General features: G+C 45.5%; 1 protein-coding gene across 5 annotated transcripts in view; it reads right to left on the bottom strand.

Annotated features, from left to right (window-relative positions):
• The window catches only part of HIVEP1 (HIVEP zinc finger 1), a 142,672-nt gene extending 124,298 nt beyond the window's left edge, over window positions 1-18,374 (bottom strand). Inside the window, exons 1-2 of one of the 5 annotated variants that reach the window (XM_082638220.1) lie at window positions 18,078-18,374; window positions 10,916-11,058 (exon numbers count right to left, since the gene is read on the bottom strand). In XM_082638220.1, the coding sequence (XP_082494346.1) occupies window positions 10,916-10,955 (40 nt within the window). In that variant the 5' untranslated portion in view covers window positions 10,956-11,058; window positions 18,078-18,374. Of the gene's footprint in view, window positions 1-10,915; window positions 11,059-13,123; window positions 13,298-13,843; window positions 13,941-14,089; window positions 14,259-14,615; window positions 14,731-18,077 lie in introns of those variants that run through there. The other 4 variants (XM_082638223.1, XM_082638221.1, XM_082638224.1 and 1 more) reach the window with 4 other exon arrangements.
• Window positions 18,375-19,246: the final 872 nt, after the last annotated feature.

Raw genomic sequence — 19,246 nt, forward strand, 5'->3', positions numbered from 1 at the left:
TCAAACTACTCAAATAGTTATTATGAACTCAATCGAGCCTATCCTTAACATAGAGTATTTAAACTTAGGCAAAATAAAGTAAAATGAAACCAGAACACAAAAATATCATTTCCTCTATTCACCCTCATCCTACTCACTATCCCAAACCAACAGAAATAAAGAATCACTTGGAGATTAAAGAAAGTGTTGTAGGGAATACTGAGAATTCAGACCCACCAGGTATTAATCATGTTCTCAAACACCCAAGCACAGAGTGTAATGCCTCACGTGTTAGTACAGCCATTGCTCAGACGACCTGTCCCGTCCTTAGGTCCGCTCACGAGGGGCAGGACTGCCTTTTCAAGCCCATTTTTCAGGAGGCCCTCCTCTCAGAGGCAGCTCTGCTTCTCCGCAGAACAGTCCTTCACAAGATGTACAGCATGGGAAATGGTTGCTTATGGTATTTTTCTACTCTGTGAGTTAAATAGTGGTGACTACGGGAACAACACGATCAGAGAAAGGACAGTGCTCTATCTGACAGAGCAGCTGGCTCCCTCCCTGACGACCCAGGCCTTTTGGGTGGGGACCCACGATCTTGGCATCAGAACATCAGAAACAACAGAATTTTTCTGGCAAGACCAACTCAGCCTCGAAGGCTCTCTTCACCTTAGAACCACAAGCAAAGGGGCTCCTTCCCAAACAGATGGGAGGCGGCAGACCCTGACGTGCTAATGCAGCAGCTCTGAGTCCCCCTGTGATTTACTCCTACAGCAGAACTCTACGGAAAGATGGAGCTTTCTGACTTACTCCCAAACAGAAAGGGGTTTATAAATAAATAATCTACTTCTCCTCTATTTCCTGGACAGGGGTCAGCAAACGTTTCCTGTAAAGTGTTAGATGGTAAATATTCTAGGCCTTGTTCAGCCATTTGCAGCCCCTCGCTTTCCTAGCAGGAAAGCAGTCAGACGACATGTAAATGAATGGGCATGGCTCTGTTCCAGCAAAAACGTTTACAAAAACAGGTGGAAGGCTGGATTTGACCAATGGACTGTAGCTTGCTGACCCCTGCCTGGAATAACAGCTGTTTACAGCTAAAAAGGAAATTACAGATCAACATCACCCTGCCCCCGACCCCTGCCTACTCCCATGCCCTGTTCTCAATGAAGACACGAAATTCAAGTTATTTGCTCGAGGTCACATATTAGTTTTTGCTGGTTTGTTTGTGTGCATGAAGATAATTTTCTGAAATAAAAGAGAGAGAGAAGCAGGCGGGAAGAGAGAGAGACAGAGAGAGACAGAGACAGAGAGACTCATTCTTTTAACTTATCACCCTATCTCCTGGATATTTTAACCTATCACCCTATCTCCTGGATATCAACAACTCATACGGACCTAGATGGACGCGTTTTTGGATTTTTTTTTTAAATACACTTTTTTGGAGCAGTTTTAGGTTCACAGCAAAATTAAGCAGAATGTACAGAGATCTCGCATATATCCCCACACATGCTCAGGCTACCCCACCAGCATCATTCTCCACCAGCTGGTACATTTGTTACAAATGACAAACATACACATCACATCACCCAGAGTCCATAGTTTACATTAAGGCTCACTCTTGGTGCACAATCTATGGGTCTGGACAAATCTGGAGTGACACGTATCCACCGTTACAGCATCATACAGAAGAGACTCACTGCTCTAAAGACTCTCTATGGAGAGGTTGTTTTTTAATTTCAAAGTGTTATAAAATTGTCCCTAGCCTTCTGTAAATATTCAGCTTAGTATAAAGGAACTCAACTTGGTTATTGTACAATTATCATAAATAATTGGAACTACACATATCAAATCTAAAAAGTTTCCTCTCTTCTTCATTAAAGTTTTAAGTTCAGTGAGAAATCCACTCTAATCAGGCAAACTAGACCAACAACCACTTCTGTATCATTTCCCCTCATTCGTTCTTCTGCAAAAGCCTCAAAACTTACTTTCTCTGTCCATCTATCCTTCTCTTCTTTAAAACCCGTCTCAAATCTCTGCCTCCTTTAGGTTTTCAAGGAGAACAAAGTTAACTTCTCCAAAAAAGTATATTCTGATTGCTTTTATCCCAGATTCTTTTTTGCTCCATTTTCCCTTTGAGAATTCCATACTGCTTGTACCATACTCATTTGAAATTATATACGTGTTGCTTTATATTGCCCTTAGATCTTTTTCATGTGTTCTAAAACTCTCTGAAGGAGGGTAACAAGGTTTATTGTTCACTGTTAAAATGAAAGACTAATAAAATCTCCTAACCCTGATCTCTCACCCCTAAAAGTGGTTCTTCATTTGCCCTTTACCTACATCTGCAATCTGGATATAGGTCCACATATATCTAAAATAGTACATTTTTTCTATATTCTTCTGTACCTACTGCATGAGAAAAAAATATAAAATGTCTTGTTCTTTATTTTACTTAGAATTTTAATGTTGTCATTAATTTTCCCAGAAATAGTTTCTAAACCTTTATGTCCGAAATTTCAACCTTTATGCTGAAACTCCCTTTTAAATACTGCCACTCTCCACCTTAAGCAAGACATCTTTACTTTCAACTACATCTTACCAAGCAAATCATGTAAGTAAACATCTCCGATGGAACAACTATACTTTCTCTCTTGAAGAGCTTGGAAATTCCCTTGATTGTTTGCAATAGCAAATCCAACTTGGACTACGGTCTACGTACACAACTCCAAATTGGATTTCCAACAGTTAAAGACTTAGAGGGGGGAAAAAGGTCCTTCAAATTCTGACCTGCTGAGTAACCTCAGCTCTATGTGCTAAGCTTGACAAGCTTTATTTTGTAACTGGGATGGAGAGCATTTCTAAGCTCTTACTCTAGTCAGGAAAGCTCTTTCTGCTATCCACATGAACAAGCATAGCCATGACAGCTAAGAGCAAAGGCATGGAAACTCATAGCTGTGGGACTCCGGGCAACCAGCAACTTCTCTGTGCCTCAGTCCCATGTCCATGAAATGCGAGCAGTAACAGCAGCCATCTCACGTGGTTGTAAGGATTAAACAAACAAACACGTAAAAAGCTCTTTGAAGACAGCCTAGTACACAGACCTGCGAAGAGGTTAGCTCTTTTCATCATCATCAAAATGATACGGCACAACCTCCCTCCTGCTACTGGCCTGCAACAAACTGTTAACTGTGGGAAGCAATATGATAAGAAAAGATTTTAAAGACCATTCCACAAACGTCATCTCGAACAAGACACAAATGAGCTGCTCAAGATCAATTCCCATAAATGTCTCTGCCCAACTTTCTGATCTGTAAAATGAGGAAGATGAACTAAATACCTCAAAGGTCCGTCCTTCCCAGCTGTAAAACTTGGATAATTCTCTTGGAGAAGCGTATGAGAGACTAGCAACTGGAGAGAGAACTCCTTGGCACTGTTAAACCACCCTCCAGGTCCCTGTGTAGCAGCTCAGTTCATTTTTATTGATTTTTAAACTATCAAACACTGCCCCATTGTAGCAATATGTTTAATCAACTTCTATTTGGATAATGTAACATTAAGCGGCTACATGCTGACTATCTTTTTCTTCACTGGAGAATCTGAAAGAGTTGGAAGATAAGCACATATAAATAAGCACACTTCAAAATACAAACCTGTAAATATGTCTGAGCAAATTCATACTCTAATTATATAAGCACACACAAATAATACACACACATGAACACCTAAGTACAATAAAAAACAAGTTTTGTATCAATTAAGCAGGTATAACTCTTAAACTACTATGGTTCCGCCTCACATTTTGTGACTGCTCTTCTAATTACACGGTAGCCAACTATTTTGTGATCACTGTATATTTTTTGAATACTTTTGCATAGCAGCACAGCCTCAGAATGTTTTCTAGAACAAAATTCATTATAGAAAATGTCTAAGAACCTTCTGAAAAGTCTTCATTTTAAAGTTATTTTTAAAAAGGTCAAAGTTAATGCAATATTGCACCAACTATAAACTTTAAGCCTAATGGTCAAAAAGAACTTCCTTCTAACATGACGATTTGAGTACTCAGAAGAAAGGACCCTAACTGGTGATAAGTTTTTGTGCTATAGTGAAAGACAGCTAACAGTATTACAAACACCCAGTGCATTACAAGAACAGCTTTGCATCATTTGTAATTTGCACATTATTAATATGCAAAAAATACTGTTTAAATGTTTTAAAAGAATTCAATATATAAATGAAAAACTAAGGCACTTAATTTATCTATAAAATATTTTTTCAGATAACACAAGAGTCAACTTTAGCCCAGACTTACTCACGTTACACTGCATTCTAAAATGTGCAGCTTTAACACCTATGTATGTGACCAGGGGTTTTATGCATATTATGTATTTTTCTAGTCTATGGTAAGATAAAATCATACCTCATCAGAACATATTTTCTGCAAAGATGTTCTAAAATAAAGTCATTACTCTGATTAATCATATTATTACATTTTGTATTTGCTTTTAAAAAGAAAAAAGCATTTGGTTAATGTTAATAAGCATTCAAAAAGCATCAGATAAGCTCTCAACAGGAGCCAAAAAATAATTATCTGGAATTAAAAAAAAAACAACGGAGGCTTTGCTGGATTAAGTCTTTTCTTCTATTTTTATCCTTGTCAAACTAAATAACACCAGCTACTTACACAATAGTTCCTAATAACTGCAACTGCTTTTTCACCTTTGTCATCAAAACTGTATTTTAATTTATTACTTATTTTATTTCTAGCTAGTCATATATAGAATTTTTTTTTTTGTAAGACATGGGGTGGTTCTCCCAACAAAATTTCTAACTTCTCAAATCTTAAGGCTGTGCTAACCTAACATTCAAATGTAAAAGCAATGCATAAGCAGCTGGAATTCCATCTGAAAATCATCAAAATTAAACCTATTCTACAGATAAGCTCAACAAGATAATCCCCACATAACAAGAAAACATAAAATTATATTCACAGTAAGATTTTACAAAACAATCACTGGAGTAGGTTCATACACTGATAGCAAATGAAAATATTCGATTAATGAGATTACTTCCGAAATCCCAGCTGGGTTCCTGTGGTCTCACACAGGAGGGGCCAGGGGATGGAGAGACGGTACCATATAGCGATGACCAGAGCACGTCACTTCTATCCCACGTGACAGTGATGTCAACATTTTTAACAACAGTTCAATTATAATAGAATAGAAGACCTCACAATCAGTTTCCTGAGAACTCCATGCAGACAGAACAAATAACATGTTTTACTTCATTCAACACTGTCAAAATATGAGGCAAGGTTTGAAAGAGTGAGCGGCAGCACACTGGCTAAGAATTTTCCTCCCCAGATGACTGTCTGCACTGACCTCTCCCTCCCAAATCCCAAGCCTTGAGGAGTCAGGACCAGGAGGCGGTACATCAGTAAACAATGCTGAGCACAGAGGCAGCTTCCTTTATGCAGTTACCAAAATGCAGTTAGAGGCTTCACATAGGTATTCCTCGGTGTCCTCTGTTTGCAAAGAACATGTAACTCAAGAGTTGGACATAAAACCAGTTTTTTACCAAAAGTAACAAACAGGTCTCTGGATTGAGTGTCTATCCAGTGTCGGGCACTGTCCCAACTGCCTACACTTGCCACATCATCTAATCTTCACACATTGTCTCTATTTTACCACGAGGAAACCAACACTCCCAGCTTGCCCAAGGCCACACAGCTAGTCCATGACAGCTTAAAGCCCAACTTTTTACCATTATATTAACTAAATGTACCAAAGGGATAAACTCTAGGAATCCAACAGCAAAACCTCACATAAAACAAAAGTTAATAATAACTACCTGGTTTATCTGTTTAAGGCGATTCAAACTTTATATTAGAATAGGTTACTTAATCAGAGACGACCAAATATCATAAGAAGCATTTGCTACTTAAGGTTCAAAAACGTAAACAAATTTCATAAGTACAAATCATCTTTAACCCTCTAGCTGGCTAAAAAGCTAACACGAATGTTATTTTGTTGAGCACGGACAGAAGACTAAAACAGTCTCTTCTGACATAATTTATATCCAGCTAAGATGACAGATCTGTAGAATAATCATGATGCAATTACAAAGTACAATAAGGCACCTGTAGACACAAGCAACAGAAGCCCACTGTATACGGGGGCAGGCGGGGCAGCGTACAGGGGGAGAAGAGAGGAGGAAAGGGGAAAAAAGTCAAAGAAGTGGTGAAATCTTCTTTGGCAGACACACGTCCCACACAGAGTAAGAAAACAGAGTAGAAGTGAGGAGGGGGGAGAGATACTTTCCAGAAAGAAGAGCAACACAGAAATGCTGGGTTTGCACGCTGAGCTCCTGAAACGGCAAATGACTATCCATCAGATTCACAGGACAAGAAGGCCAGAGCGAGGCAAGTGTGTCCCAGCTAAATTCACGGCTTTGGACCTTATCTTCTAAGGCGATGGGCATCCACAGACCCCACCTGTGGATCTCGGCTATGCTCTGGTCACCCTCCCAAGTGTTACTTCTCACATTATAATAAAGCTGGCTCTCAGAGGGGAAAAGAGCTCTCGTCTTTCACAATGTGTTCAGGGCCAAATGCACTCAACCAATAAAAATGAAAAACAGCCACACCAAATTCTCAAAATACATTCTGCAAAGGTTAATACTTAGTATTTTCCACACTGATTTCCAATCCTAAAGTCGATGAAATCTTTGAAACCCTAGGCCCAAATACAACCAAAAATAGGTAACACCCATTTTCTTTTCTTCCAAAGCTTTGAAACTTTCACAGTGACGAATGGCAAAGCACAAAAACAGCCCTTTATCTTAAAATGACAGATGGAACCCCTACAAGTCCCCAGTTCCTCCATTCCATGTTACCCAAGGGTCCCTGCAAAGACCTGGGAAGGAGGCGACGGGTAAGGAATGACTGCTGGGGAGGAAGGTGCCACCCTGCTGCACGCGCATCAAGACCACACGTGGAGCTGGCCCTGGAGCTTGCCGTACGGTGGCCAAGAGCCCCCCTCTGGGGAACCTTCAGAAATTCCTATTCAACCTCACAAAGGAAATGTCACTGTTAGACGTTACCCACCCACAGTGTGCAAGTGGGCACCAAAGACAAAGGTGGTTTATGTGGCCAAGGTGAAGAGACCAGAACTCAGCAAACCTCAGTCTCACAAACGGTACAAGTCACCCATCAGATCTAACTCTGACTCAGTTATGCCCCAAATTCATGTCCTGCCCTTAACATACCAGTTCCTCTCATGCTTTTCCATTCAAGAACCTCCAGCATCAGAGAGGTGTAAACTCCGCCTCCTCATGGGAGCACAGCCTGCGTGCCTAATTTAAATCCGTACTAACTTTGTATGCTTCTCCATGATAGAGCCCTGTATGTATTTTTCTACACTTGTATAATACTTTAACACATGAATACACACACACACACACACACGTGCGTGTATACATATGTTCCCCCAATCCTTGCACATGCCATGGAAGCATAATAAACATATGATTTCAGATTTAAGTATAAAGCTTTAATTATTGACTTGATGACCAAGCAGAAGACAAATTCTTCACAGGCTATTTTCTAAGGAAGACTAAAAAGAGGCAACGTGTTTAATGGAAACCCCTAAGATGACGGCACACAGAGGAGCAGCGATGAGCTGGTCTCCTGACTGCGTCTCTCCCCACGGCAGAGCTAACTTTATGAGACAGCTCTTCTACAAGACAAAGCAGTGGGTCACAAGGTAAAGCCAAGCAAACGTGATATTCCAGCTGTATCACACAACTGAGATACAAAATACAGTCGTCCCTCGGTATCCACGGGGCATTGGTTCTGGACCCCGATGGGTACCAACATCCACGGACGCCCAAGTCCCTTAAATAAAACGGCCTAAGGCAGTTGGCCCTCCGTATCCAGGGGTTGAGCTTCTGAGGATTCACCCAACCTGTGGCTGAAAAAATTCCACATATACATGGACCTGTGAAGTTCAAAATTTGCTGTTCAAGGGACAACAGTAAATGGTAAAAAATTCATTTTAGTACCTGTTGTTTCCCTGCTTACTTTAACCCCCAAACTGTGCCTAGGGACAGAGTCTTCACACATCTTTAGGAGGAAGGAGGAAACTGTAAAGGTGTTCTTGCCTTTGTCCTTTGCTTACTCGGGTTTTCCCAGTGGGAACAGCTTGGCCCTCACCCTTCTCAGCTGAGTGAGCTAACTGGCTCAGACACCACCCCTTCCATGAAGTCCCCCCTCCCCTGTGCCTGGCGAATCTGCCCATCCGCCCACATGGCCTTAGCAAAGTCACTTTTGTCATCTTGTGCTAATCTACTTTGATCCTTTCCTTAGTGGCTGAGAGTGCATAACGGCCTTAGTCAAGCAACTTTTTAGACTCTCACCAATGGGCCAAAACCCAAGTTATCACAAGTTCTCTTTGAAAACTTTCAAAACATCTTAATTTCAGAAAACAAGCAAGTTTTCCTATTAAAACTTTTCACTTTGCATACTAAATTTAGACCCAGACTTCGTGATCTTTATAATCTGACTCCTCCCAATTCTCCCACTCCAATCTCCTCCCTCCCTCCCTCGTCTCCCCCCTGAGTAGAGCTTCTGATGCTCTGGTCAAGGATGGTAACTTAGAGGAGCTTGGATTCCCCAAGTTGCTTCACAAGCTCCTACCCCAGGATGAAATGCACTCATCCTGTCTTGTCAGCTTCCTGGGTAATCTCTCAGCCTTAAGACCCCAGTTCAGATGTTATCTTTCCTTCCCACCCTGCCCCTCTCCGAACCAGCCCCTGCAAAATTGGAATGTAACATGATCCCCAAACTCCAGTGTCATCTCTAAACGTCTGCTCTTCCCTCACTACCTTCTCTTTGGAGCGTCCATGTCTGATTATCATTTCATCACTGCCACCTGGAACGGCAGCACAGGAGGGCGTTCAACAAATACCTGCTGGACTTCCCTGGTGGCACGGTGACTGGGAATCCACCTGCCAACGCAGGGGACACGGGTTCGAGCCCTGGTCTGGGAAGATCCCACATGCCGCGGAGCAACTAAGCCCGTGGGCCACAACTACTAAGCCTGCGCTCTAGAGCCCGCGAGCCACAACTACTGGGTCCACGTGCCGCAACTACTGAAGCCCACATGCCTAGAGCCCGTGCTCCGCAACAAGAGAAGCCACTGCAATGAGAAGCCCACGCACCGCAGCGAAGAGTAGCCCCTGCCCTCTGCAACTAGAGAAACCCCACGCACAGCAACGAAGACCCAACGCAGCCAAAAATAAATATAAATAAATAAATTCACAAAAACAAAAAACAAATACCTGCTGAGTTGTACATTTATTTGATACAGAAAGGAAAAGTCTATGGCCTAAAAATCTGCATTTCTCTGGATAGCCATGTTATCTAGAATACAATAAAGGATATATTTTAAATATGAAAAACATTTAATGTTTATGACCTAATGAATGATACTTTCAGATCAATCATGCATTCATTCTTTCAGTGAGTATCTGGGCTCCTAATTAGCTGCCAGGAGTTGTGCTGGGCTAGGGCCCCCGTCAGCCCCAAGGCTGCCTTAGAGCATGTGGATCCATTGGAACAGGGCACCCTCTCTGGACAGATGAATTATAAAAGCTGAGCCCAGGACTGCAAATGCCCGCCTCAGCTGGCTGTGAGCATGGAGGCATTGCCTACAGAAGTAAATGAGAGAAAGTCCGACTTCGGGGGCTCAGATTCTAGTAAAAGAGACAGGCAAATACAGTCAGTTTCCAACATTTTCTATGTGACCCTGAAAATCAGACTTCGACATACGACACTTAATGCACTCCATCTAAATCCTCATCTCATTGAACACTGGTACTAAAATCATCAATTTGAACTCAGGCTGAGGCATCCACCTGTGCCAGCAGAGAGTTCTAGTACGCTTAGGCAGGAAATGAGCACTGTTTGCAGATTCAAGTAGGCCACGTAATTGGCCACATTTTCACTTACCACCTAACGGGGACTGGCAAAATTATTTCACCAAGGAACATTTTCAATTAAATTTGTCTGATTTTTAAGTCATTTCTTAAATGACTTAAGTCGTGTGCTTGAGAATATTTTTTCTGTAATTGTAAATATTTCGTAAGATACTTTACTCAGTTTGGAATTATTTGCTTTAACAGTTCTTTGCTTAACACTGCTACGCACTTTTATCCATTAAGTTAAATATAAAAGATAATTACCGTTTCCAGTGGATAAAGCACATTAGAATAATACAAATCTTTTAAAACAATAAGCTAAAAAAAGCTGACTTCCCTAATATTAAAATATCTCTTCACATTTAAGAGGAAATGCTCATGTGTTTTTGTTTTAGGTGAAATGTATATTATATACATACACATTTTTGACCAATTGCTTCCCTATGGAAAATAAATCAGTATACCTATTTCCTGAGTAGTTCTGCAAACAATGGTCTGAGTTAACGTCGACTACAATTGTCTTCACTTCTTGTTAATCTAATGTATAGACTGGTACAAAAATAAATCTCAAAAGAAGTATGGGGGAGGGGTGAAAAAAACTAATTCATGGTGCTCCAGTTGGCAAAGAATATCCAACCATTTATTTCAGCTTCCTCACTCTAAACAAGGTGCCTGTTAAGAGACAGTGAATCTCAGACTTCAATACCCACACTAATGCTTGGGAAGGCACTGTAGTTTTGTCAGATTCAATTAATTCATTCAACAAATATTTACAAAGCATCTCCTGAGAGACAGAAATTGTGCAGGGCAAGAGGAAGTGAACCACAGAAACAGAACAGGGGTCCTCGAGCCGCCGGACCATGGAGCAGGGTCACCATCTAACAAGCTGCCATTCCTGCCACCAATGAGATACTTGATTAAAGGTTGATTGTAAACCCTACTTCTATCTAATGCAGAGCCCTACCTCTTAGGTTTCTGGGATGAATCTGTTTAGTCCGAGGCATCTTCTTTGATTCAGGGGCCCCTTTTTCTTCTTAGAAACTGTAGGAAGAGCGGGTCACAAAAAGGTAGCTCCATAAACCCAATGTCCATCAATTAATCCATGTGCTGAAAAAGAAAAAAAAAAAAGGCACATTTCACTACCTTTTACTACCTTCAAAGGAAAAAGACACTTCAAAAGTTATGGCTTAATACAGCACTAATCTAAACTCAACAAAATCTCAACTAATCTAATCAAGCTGAAGGCCACTGCAGAAGATTACCTACTAACTTTTAATTAGATGTAGGACACATCATTTTGCCACTATCTGGGCTTTCCCGTGAAAAACACAGGGAAAAACAAATCACTGTACCTTTATCAAAAAAGAGTGAAAAAATTCAGTGAACTGTGTTTTAAAGCAACATTTCCAGGTACAATTCAAGTACAACATCAGGCTCTAAAAGGGTTTTGCTGTATATAGTACAAGTCTGCCCGTTTATAAATTCTTTAGGGCATGGACCATGTCTCATTCATTTTGCCTTACTGAGTTAATTCAATTAATACATGTGGTTGCTACTGAGGCTGTTCCCCAATTATTCCAGTTCTCTCTTCTAGGCTCCTTTAGGACTGTTCTTTCTCCCTTCCTGTGTTTAGCTAGAATGCGTGACCAGTTCTGGCTAATTACCTGTGAGTGGAAGAAACAGGCATCGGTTCCAGGGTGGAGCATTTAGTTATCAAAGCCAGATCCCCCCAGTGCTCTTGTTCCTCTGCCATGAGACAGGCACTGTTCTAGACAGCGAGTCTGACAACACAGAGCTGAGCTCCCGCCAACCCAATGTGATCATGGAGCAGAAACATAAAGGAGATCTTTGTTGTTTTAAGCAGTGAGTTTTAGGAGTTATTTGTTACTGCAGCATAACCCTGTCCTGACATACACATTTTAAAAACAGCGATTTGAAATACAATGTGTCAAAACAGTAACAATCCAAAACTTAACCATCTCTTTCCCCCATAAGATCCTCAAGGATCCTTGAGCTATGAAATCTTAGTTTTAACTTCCTGCTGTAAGGCTGATAAGCAAAGCCCATGATGATGATGTTAAACATGAAATTATGTTTAATCACTAAGCAAAGACACAAGAATGGAATACGAATGCTTTGTTTAAAACTTTTAAAACATCCAGTACTACAGAAAAAAAACAAGAGCACCTACTGTGTGCCTGTGTACTTCCTAATTACCTAATTTAATCCTAATGATAACTGCTTAGGTAGCTATCATTTATCCATTTTAAAGATAAGAAAATTAAGACAGGAAGAGGTTAAGGAACCTACCCACGGCCAACAACTAAGAAATGTGGCACCACCTGACTCAGGTACTCTCAACGCTTATTTCCTGGCTGGAAATAGTACCTGCTCTGGGGGTTTTATTCAAGAGGCTGTATAGCACAACAAGTCATGACTATATATTTCGGTGTCAAATCACACTGGGTTCAAGGCTTACTGTGTGGCTTTGTTCAAGGTACTTAACCTCTCTGAAGATCAGATTTCCCAACTGTAAAAGTAGGAAATAGTATCCACCTCACTGGGTTGTAAGAACTAAACAATGCAGGTGCTTTGCTCACTGCCTGGCACACGGAAATATCAAATATTAATCTTCCTTAAAAATGCCTATATGGGACCATAGGGCTGTATCTAATAACCAGTATAAGGTTTTAGAAATTTATGGTTTCAATACAGCAGAGAAGCAGCAGAAGGAAAGAAGGCTATGATTAACTTCAGTATTTTAACTCCGATAAGGCTGCATGTGAGCACTGCATAAAAAATATGTGCAATTTTTTAACTGCATGGTAAAGAATACGAAATATGAAGGTTCAATACCATGTACTTCATCTAGCACTGTGCTAAATGGTCTATAAAAGATATAGTTCCCCAACTCCCTGCACGAAAAAACATCCACCATCCAACTGACGGAGTTTGATTCAAGAGAGAATGTAGAGACGTCAGGGCCAAATAAACTGTATGAAGGCTTAACTCCCAACTTAACGCTTTTAAAAGGTCACGATATTTAGAAGTTTTTAAAGCGACAACTCGGACTGTAATTCAATCACGTGACACCACAAGATCCGGAGCCTGCACATAAAATATGCAAATTCCCAATCAGTAACAGCTTTCCGCTACCCAGTTCTCTGCCTACCCACTGTCCCTAGCTGTCCATCCCATGTTTAAATCCTTGTAGGGGGGGAGTGAGTCTTTCCAACGACAGCAGCACTGTAGCGATGAAGACGAGTGATGAACCGTTCCTTTACGGAAAGAAATAAATACTACATGGAGCAAAAACATGACACGATCAAAAAGCGTAAAGACAGTTAGTTGCAAGGAGAAAAAACATGAATGAATGTGGAGGGCGGAGCCTGGGAAAACCCCTCCGCAACGCTGCACTGAACAAAGCGCTTCGCATGCCAGGAGGAGGGGGGAATGGAAGTGCCAGCTCAGGAAGGAGCCCAGAGTGAATGCGGAGAGCAGCAGGAGGAGGAGGAGGAGGACGAGGCGAGGCGAGGCGAGGCGAGGCGAGCGCGGCAGCCCTGAGACTCCTCCTCGCCGCCAGCTCCGCCGCCGCCCCCTCCCCTCTCCAGCAGCAACTCCTTCGCCAGCCCGACCCCAAGGCGAGCCGGAGCCGACCCGCGCCCAAACCCACCGCCCTCTTCCCAACTGCTGCAGGCGCATACTCCCAACCCGGAAAGAAACTACCCAGGTGGCTGGGAGTAAACAGGCACTTCGAGCAAAGAACGAAAGGAAAAGCAAGCCACAAAGCCGGGAGGTTGGGAAGCCGAGGCCTGGCCTCCCTCACCCCCCACCCTCTTGCAGAATGCGTCTGCGGCTGGAACGCGGGCGGGGAGGCTGGGTCCCTCCGTACCTGCTCGGCTCGCAGGACCGCAGCTCGGGCCGCTCGCGCGCGGCGAGGGCGCCCAGAAGTGGCAAATGTCTCCCGCACGCAGCCATCCCCTCTGCAAGGTCTGCGGTTGCACACACACGCACACACACGCGCGCCCGCACGCCCCCCGCCCGCGGAGAGGGATGTGGTCCTGCCCCCCACCCCACTACGCCGGTCCCCCGCCGCCCTCCCAGCTGCAGCGCCCCCGCCGCGGAGCCCGCGCCGAACCTGCTGCCAGGACGCCCGGCGGGGCCGCTGCCGCTGCAGCCGGCCCTAGAGCTGCGCTGCTGATGGCGGCGGCCGCAGCTCGAAATCTCCTCGACCCCCGCGCGGCGGCGGCGCCTGGGATCCCTCCTTCACTTGACAACCCCAAACACAAACATAACCTCCTCCGGCTGCTGCTCCCGGTCCCCCCGGCTCCGTCCCCTCCCTGCCGCCGCCGCCGCCGCCGCCGCCCCCAGCAGCAGCCACACTAAAGGCCAGCGACTGGCACTCTCACCATCCAGCGCTGAAATATTAAACAGGGGAGCCGGCCGGGGGGCAGGGGGGCGAGCGCGGGGCGCGCGGGCGGGGGCCGCAAGCGCCGAGCGGGAGAGGCGGCAGCGCTCGCCGGCGCCCGGGGCCGCGGCATGATCGCCGCCGCCGGGGAGGGGGCGTCCGGGGGGCCGGGCGGCGAGGCCGGGAGCGCGCACCGCGGGAGGCGGGGCGGGGGGACCCCGGGGTCTGGGGCGAGGAGGGCAGGCGCGGGCTTTACCTCTCCCCCGGGCAGAGTAGGGCACGTTTAGAGTCTTTAGGGGCGACGGGAGGAACGCGGGCCGGGCGGCGCGGGGTAGGGAGGGCGAAGGTCGGAGGCTTTCCCGCGGGTAGGCGGGGCAGCAGGGGATCCCCGGGGGCGGGAGGCGGGGAGGCCATGGGCTGCGACGCGGAGGCGGGGGAGGGGGCGTCCCCCGGCGGGGACCAAGGCGGGGGCTTTGCGGGGGGAGGGGCGGGGTCACCCCGGGGGCGGAGGCCCAGCGGGACTGGCGCCGCCGCTTGACCAGCCCTGCCGTGGGGTAGGGGTAGGGTGGGTGCCCCGGGTCCGGGCTCGCTTGGAGCCCGGAGTCCCGGGTCTCCCTGGCGGGGCGGGCCCGGGACCGCGCCTCTCCCCGCTGCCCGCCCGCGGCTCAGCCCCGCCCGGCCGCCGCAGGGACGGGAGGGGGGGCGGAAGGAGGGGGCGGTGCGGCCCGAGGGGGGAAGGGGCGGGGTTAGGGACGCGAGGGGCGGGAGCCCGGGGTCGCGCCGGTTCGGGGACTGGCGCCCGGCGTGGGCGGAGGGGCGGGCCCGCCGGTCACGCGGCCCAGGGAAGGCCTGGCCGGGTCGCGCAGTTAGGGGCGGTTGGTCCGGGAAGAGGGGCGGGGACGGGCGGGGCGATAGTTTCTCTTTACCGTCTCTTTACTTTTTAAAGCAGGATGTGGGCCGGCCCGGTGACGTCATGGGGTCTCCCAGCCCCGCCCCCGCCCGGGCCGAAAGGGGGAGGGGAGAGGGAGAAGGGCGGGCCAGGGTGCGGGGGGACCCCAAGGGGGTTTCCTCAGCAACGCGTGGAGGGAAGGGGAAAGTCATTGTGAAACTTGAAACTCATTAACTTTGAAAAACAACTTTATAAAAAAACGGGAGGGGGGCGGGGTGTTGGGTTGAAGGGTGGAAGGGGACATATTTTTAACCCTGAACTGAAACTACTTTTTGGTGGCGGATGTTCTATTAAAAGATTGAGGAAAGCCAAGGTTATTCCAGAGGCCACTGCAATGCCCGCTGGTGGTTCCCAGAGCCGGAGCAGCGAGCGCAGTTAACCCTTGCCGGTCCGCCTGACAGCTTGGGGCAGGGAGGAGAGGGCTCTTTGGGGTCAGGAAAAGGGGGTTGCGGGCCTGGGCAGCGACCTGGCCGCAGGGTCGCAAGGAGGAGAGAAAGGGGGAAGAGGGAGCAATTACCATAAACCAGAGTTTGACCCTGGCTGCTAGAAAGCAACAGAGGAAGCAAGGAGTGGAAATTTATGGAAAAGAAATCAGGAGGGGCTAGACCAGGGTAATGATGAAGGTTTTCAGGGTTAGACCTAAATAAAGAACGTTAGAAGTTTGGGGCTCAGAAATTCCACATGTACACTAAACAAGCAGGCACAAATGACTGGTTTAAGGAGCCACGCTGAACTTGGGAGGAATAAGGTGAAAGAAAAATTTTGATGCAGAAAAAATGCTCATATAAAAACCAAAGTGCTTTCCCCTTTTAAGGAATAAAAATGCTGAACGACCGTACACCCACTCTGCTGGCCATCTGCGCAAACTTGAATTGTTTTGTTCCCTGGGGCTTCCATAAAGAGATCTAGGTTTTCCCTCCTAGGGTTGACCCCTAAAATTCCCCTGAGGAAATCCTACCTCTAGCTCATTTGAGCTAACTAAGAAAAGCTTAATGCACCAGAATGCGAATGATTAAAAATGGAATACTCAATAATGGCGAGCTTGTAACCAAAAATAATGTCATGTAAAGGGGGGAATATGCCCATTAAAAAGTAGATTTGATCATAAAAGCGAAGATCAGCCAATAACTGCCTAAATTTGAAATAATGTTTAGCACACTATGCTTCCATCCTTGCAATGAAATAATGCAATTTTTTTCATTTTCGATGTGATAAAATCATCTCTGGTATGAAATTAAATGACACCTAATGGACTGCAATCACAAAACGTATGTAAATGTAACTTTACAACTTAAATTTAAAAAATAAAAACATAGTGGGAATCAGCCGCATAGCACAGGGAGATCAGCTCGGTGGTCTGTGACCACCTAGAGGGGTGGGATAGGGAGAGTGGGAGGGAGACACAAGAGGGAGGGGATATGGGGATATATGTATATGTATAGCTGATTCACTTTGTTATACAGCAGAAACTAACACAATACTGTAAAGCAATTATACTCCAATAAGATGTTAAAAATAAATAAATAATTATTTTAAAATCCATTTACACGTGAAAGTACACCTAATCTGTCAGACAATAAAGGTTAAAGTAGGCTAATGATAACTGACTCTACTCTGGGTCACCTGCTAAGTCAAAAATGCTAATTGGATACATTTTTAACCCAATAGTTGTTCCGTAACAAATACATAGTGTGAACACAAGGTTTATGTGGGATTTGGCATTGCTGTGAACTCTCTAACAAATTAAACATGCAATTTGGAGTTGTAATAGATTAATTTTGTCATTTCAATTTGTTCAAGAACTTTTTTCTTAAATAGACTCTTCGCAATTTAACTATCTTGAGCATCAAATTAATATTAATCTTTTTTGAAATATATACAATACCGAATATTTTCCCATTTTCAAGTTCCGAATTTTCCAAGTGCAATTTCTTTTCCTAATTCAGCCTACAATTCTAACTTCCTAGTTATCAGAATGTAGGGGAATCCAACTAAACTATAAAGTAGCTAGTTTCGGCTTTAATTATTTTGTGGCAAATTGAATACAATTTCTCAAATTGTATCTTATAAACGGAATGTGGGGAAAAGCTTTTTTTTTTTTTTTTAACCACAAGATAAATGGGAATGGTAAACAGCAGTTTGAACTGTCAAAAATTCTGGAACACTGGGGGAGGTGACCGTACTCTGAAAAAGAAAAAAAAAAAGAGGGGCTCCTAGGGCCCCCTTCCTCTCTGGCTGCACCCTCCCGGCCGTGTGAGCGCTCTCGGGGAGCGGGGTTCACGCGAGGGCAGTGTCACAGAGAGGCTCCGCACACATTTTCCTCGCAGGGCAGTTAGGGGCCAGCAGAAGTCCTCCGCGGGGCTTCGTCGGGGGCCCCGCCATCCCGCCGCGTCCACGGGGCTCCGCGCCGCCGCCCGCGCGCCCCCTGCCCCGGTTCCCACGCGGCCGCCGGGCCCGCCCGGCTCGGGCTCCCCCCTGGCGCGGCCCCGCGGCCCCGGCCCTCCGCCCAGCGCGCGGCCCGGCAGCGCCTCCGCCACGCGGAGATCCCGGAGGTTCCTCCCAGCTGGCGGCCGGGTCACGCCGCCGCCCGTCCCTCCCCTCCGCCCTCCGCCCTCCGCACGCACTGGGCTTTCCCGTCCACCGGCCGAATCCCCTCCTCCTCGGGGCGACCCGGCGACAAAACCTGCCCCGCACGCTCTGCCAACTGTGCCCCACGCCCGGGCTCTTCTCTAGCCAGATGCCAGACAAAAGATCCGAGGGAAAACTTACCCGAACTGCCACGCCAAACTCTGATCCAAAGCTTCCTGGGTTTAACTTTTAATTTTAAAAACAACAAAAGCAGAAACCAAAAGCCTCCTAGGTTGGAAGTGGGCGTGAGAGGAAATGCTAGGGGGAGGCGCTTCATTCCCTCGGCTGCTTTTGCCCCCCCCCCCTTTCTGGCCCCTGCCTGGGGCTTTGATGTTATCTGGTGCACCGCCTACGTTGGGTTTATACCGTGGGCTCCGCGCCGAGAATGATACACAGATATTTGGCACTTTACGTGCTGGTTTGAAGAGAGGGAAGCAGGTGGTCACGGTAAAGTATTCCCACTTCTTGGCCCCGCAGCGAGAAGGGAGCATTTGCCCCGCTTCCCTTTGTTACCTGGACTGAAATGAACAATCCGCCTATCTAGTAATCCTGGAGCGCTGGACCATGTGGCATTTTCTGTTAGACACACAGAAAAGAGGCCTTCTCAGTTAGATTCATTTTCCCTCCACTCAGCATAAACTTAGAACAAGGTGATACTGTATGTTTTCTGAGGCTTTGTTTGGTTTTTAGATCTCAGTTTTGAAAGTAAATATTATTTCCCTTCTTAGACCTGCAGCCCTGAAGAGACAAGATACCTCTGAAGAAAATAAATTCCATAATAACATGCCTTTCATATACCATTCTTACGGGTCAGAAACTCCCAGCACCCTCCCCCTCCCTTTACGGAAAGCTTGTAACTGTTGATTTTATCTTCCTTAACTGGACACTAGCAGAAACTGGATATATTTTTACATTAGATTAGCAGGCTCAGGACCATCACAAACAAAGCACTAACAAAGCATGCTTTAAAAAAAAAAAAAAAAAAACAGATCAGTAATCAAGAAATAATGCAGTCTAACACTCACCCCTATCTGTCCATCCACTTTATGCCAACACCAACCCGTGTTCAGACCTTGCCCTCTGGGAGTTTACAAATTAATGGAGACAGAATAAACACATGGAAAAATACCTAGAGGGGAAAAGATACAAGAAGCAACTTATAAACAGAGCCAATTAAAGTTATACAGTTACTTACATGATTGCTGAGAATTTTCTGGATTGGGTGGAAGGCAGGATTATCAGAGAAAGTTCCATTCTGAGGGTGAGTTCTGAGTAGGATTTTGAAGGAGAGAAAGTTCGTGATTTGGCAA

Source organism: Mesoplodon mirus (genome assembly GCF_964341445.2).
Source record: "Mesoplodon mirus genome assembly, chromosome: 12".
NCBI lineage: Eukaryota > Metazoa > Chordata > Mammalia > Artiodactyla > Ziphiidae > Mesoplodon > Mesoplodon mirus.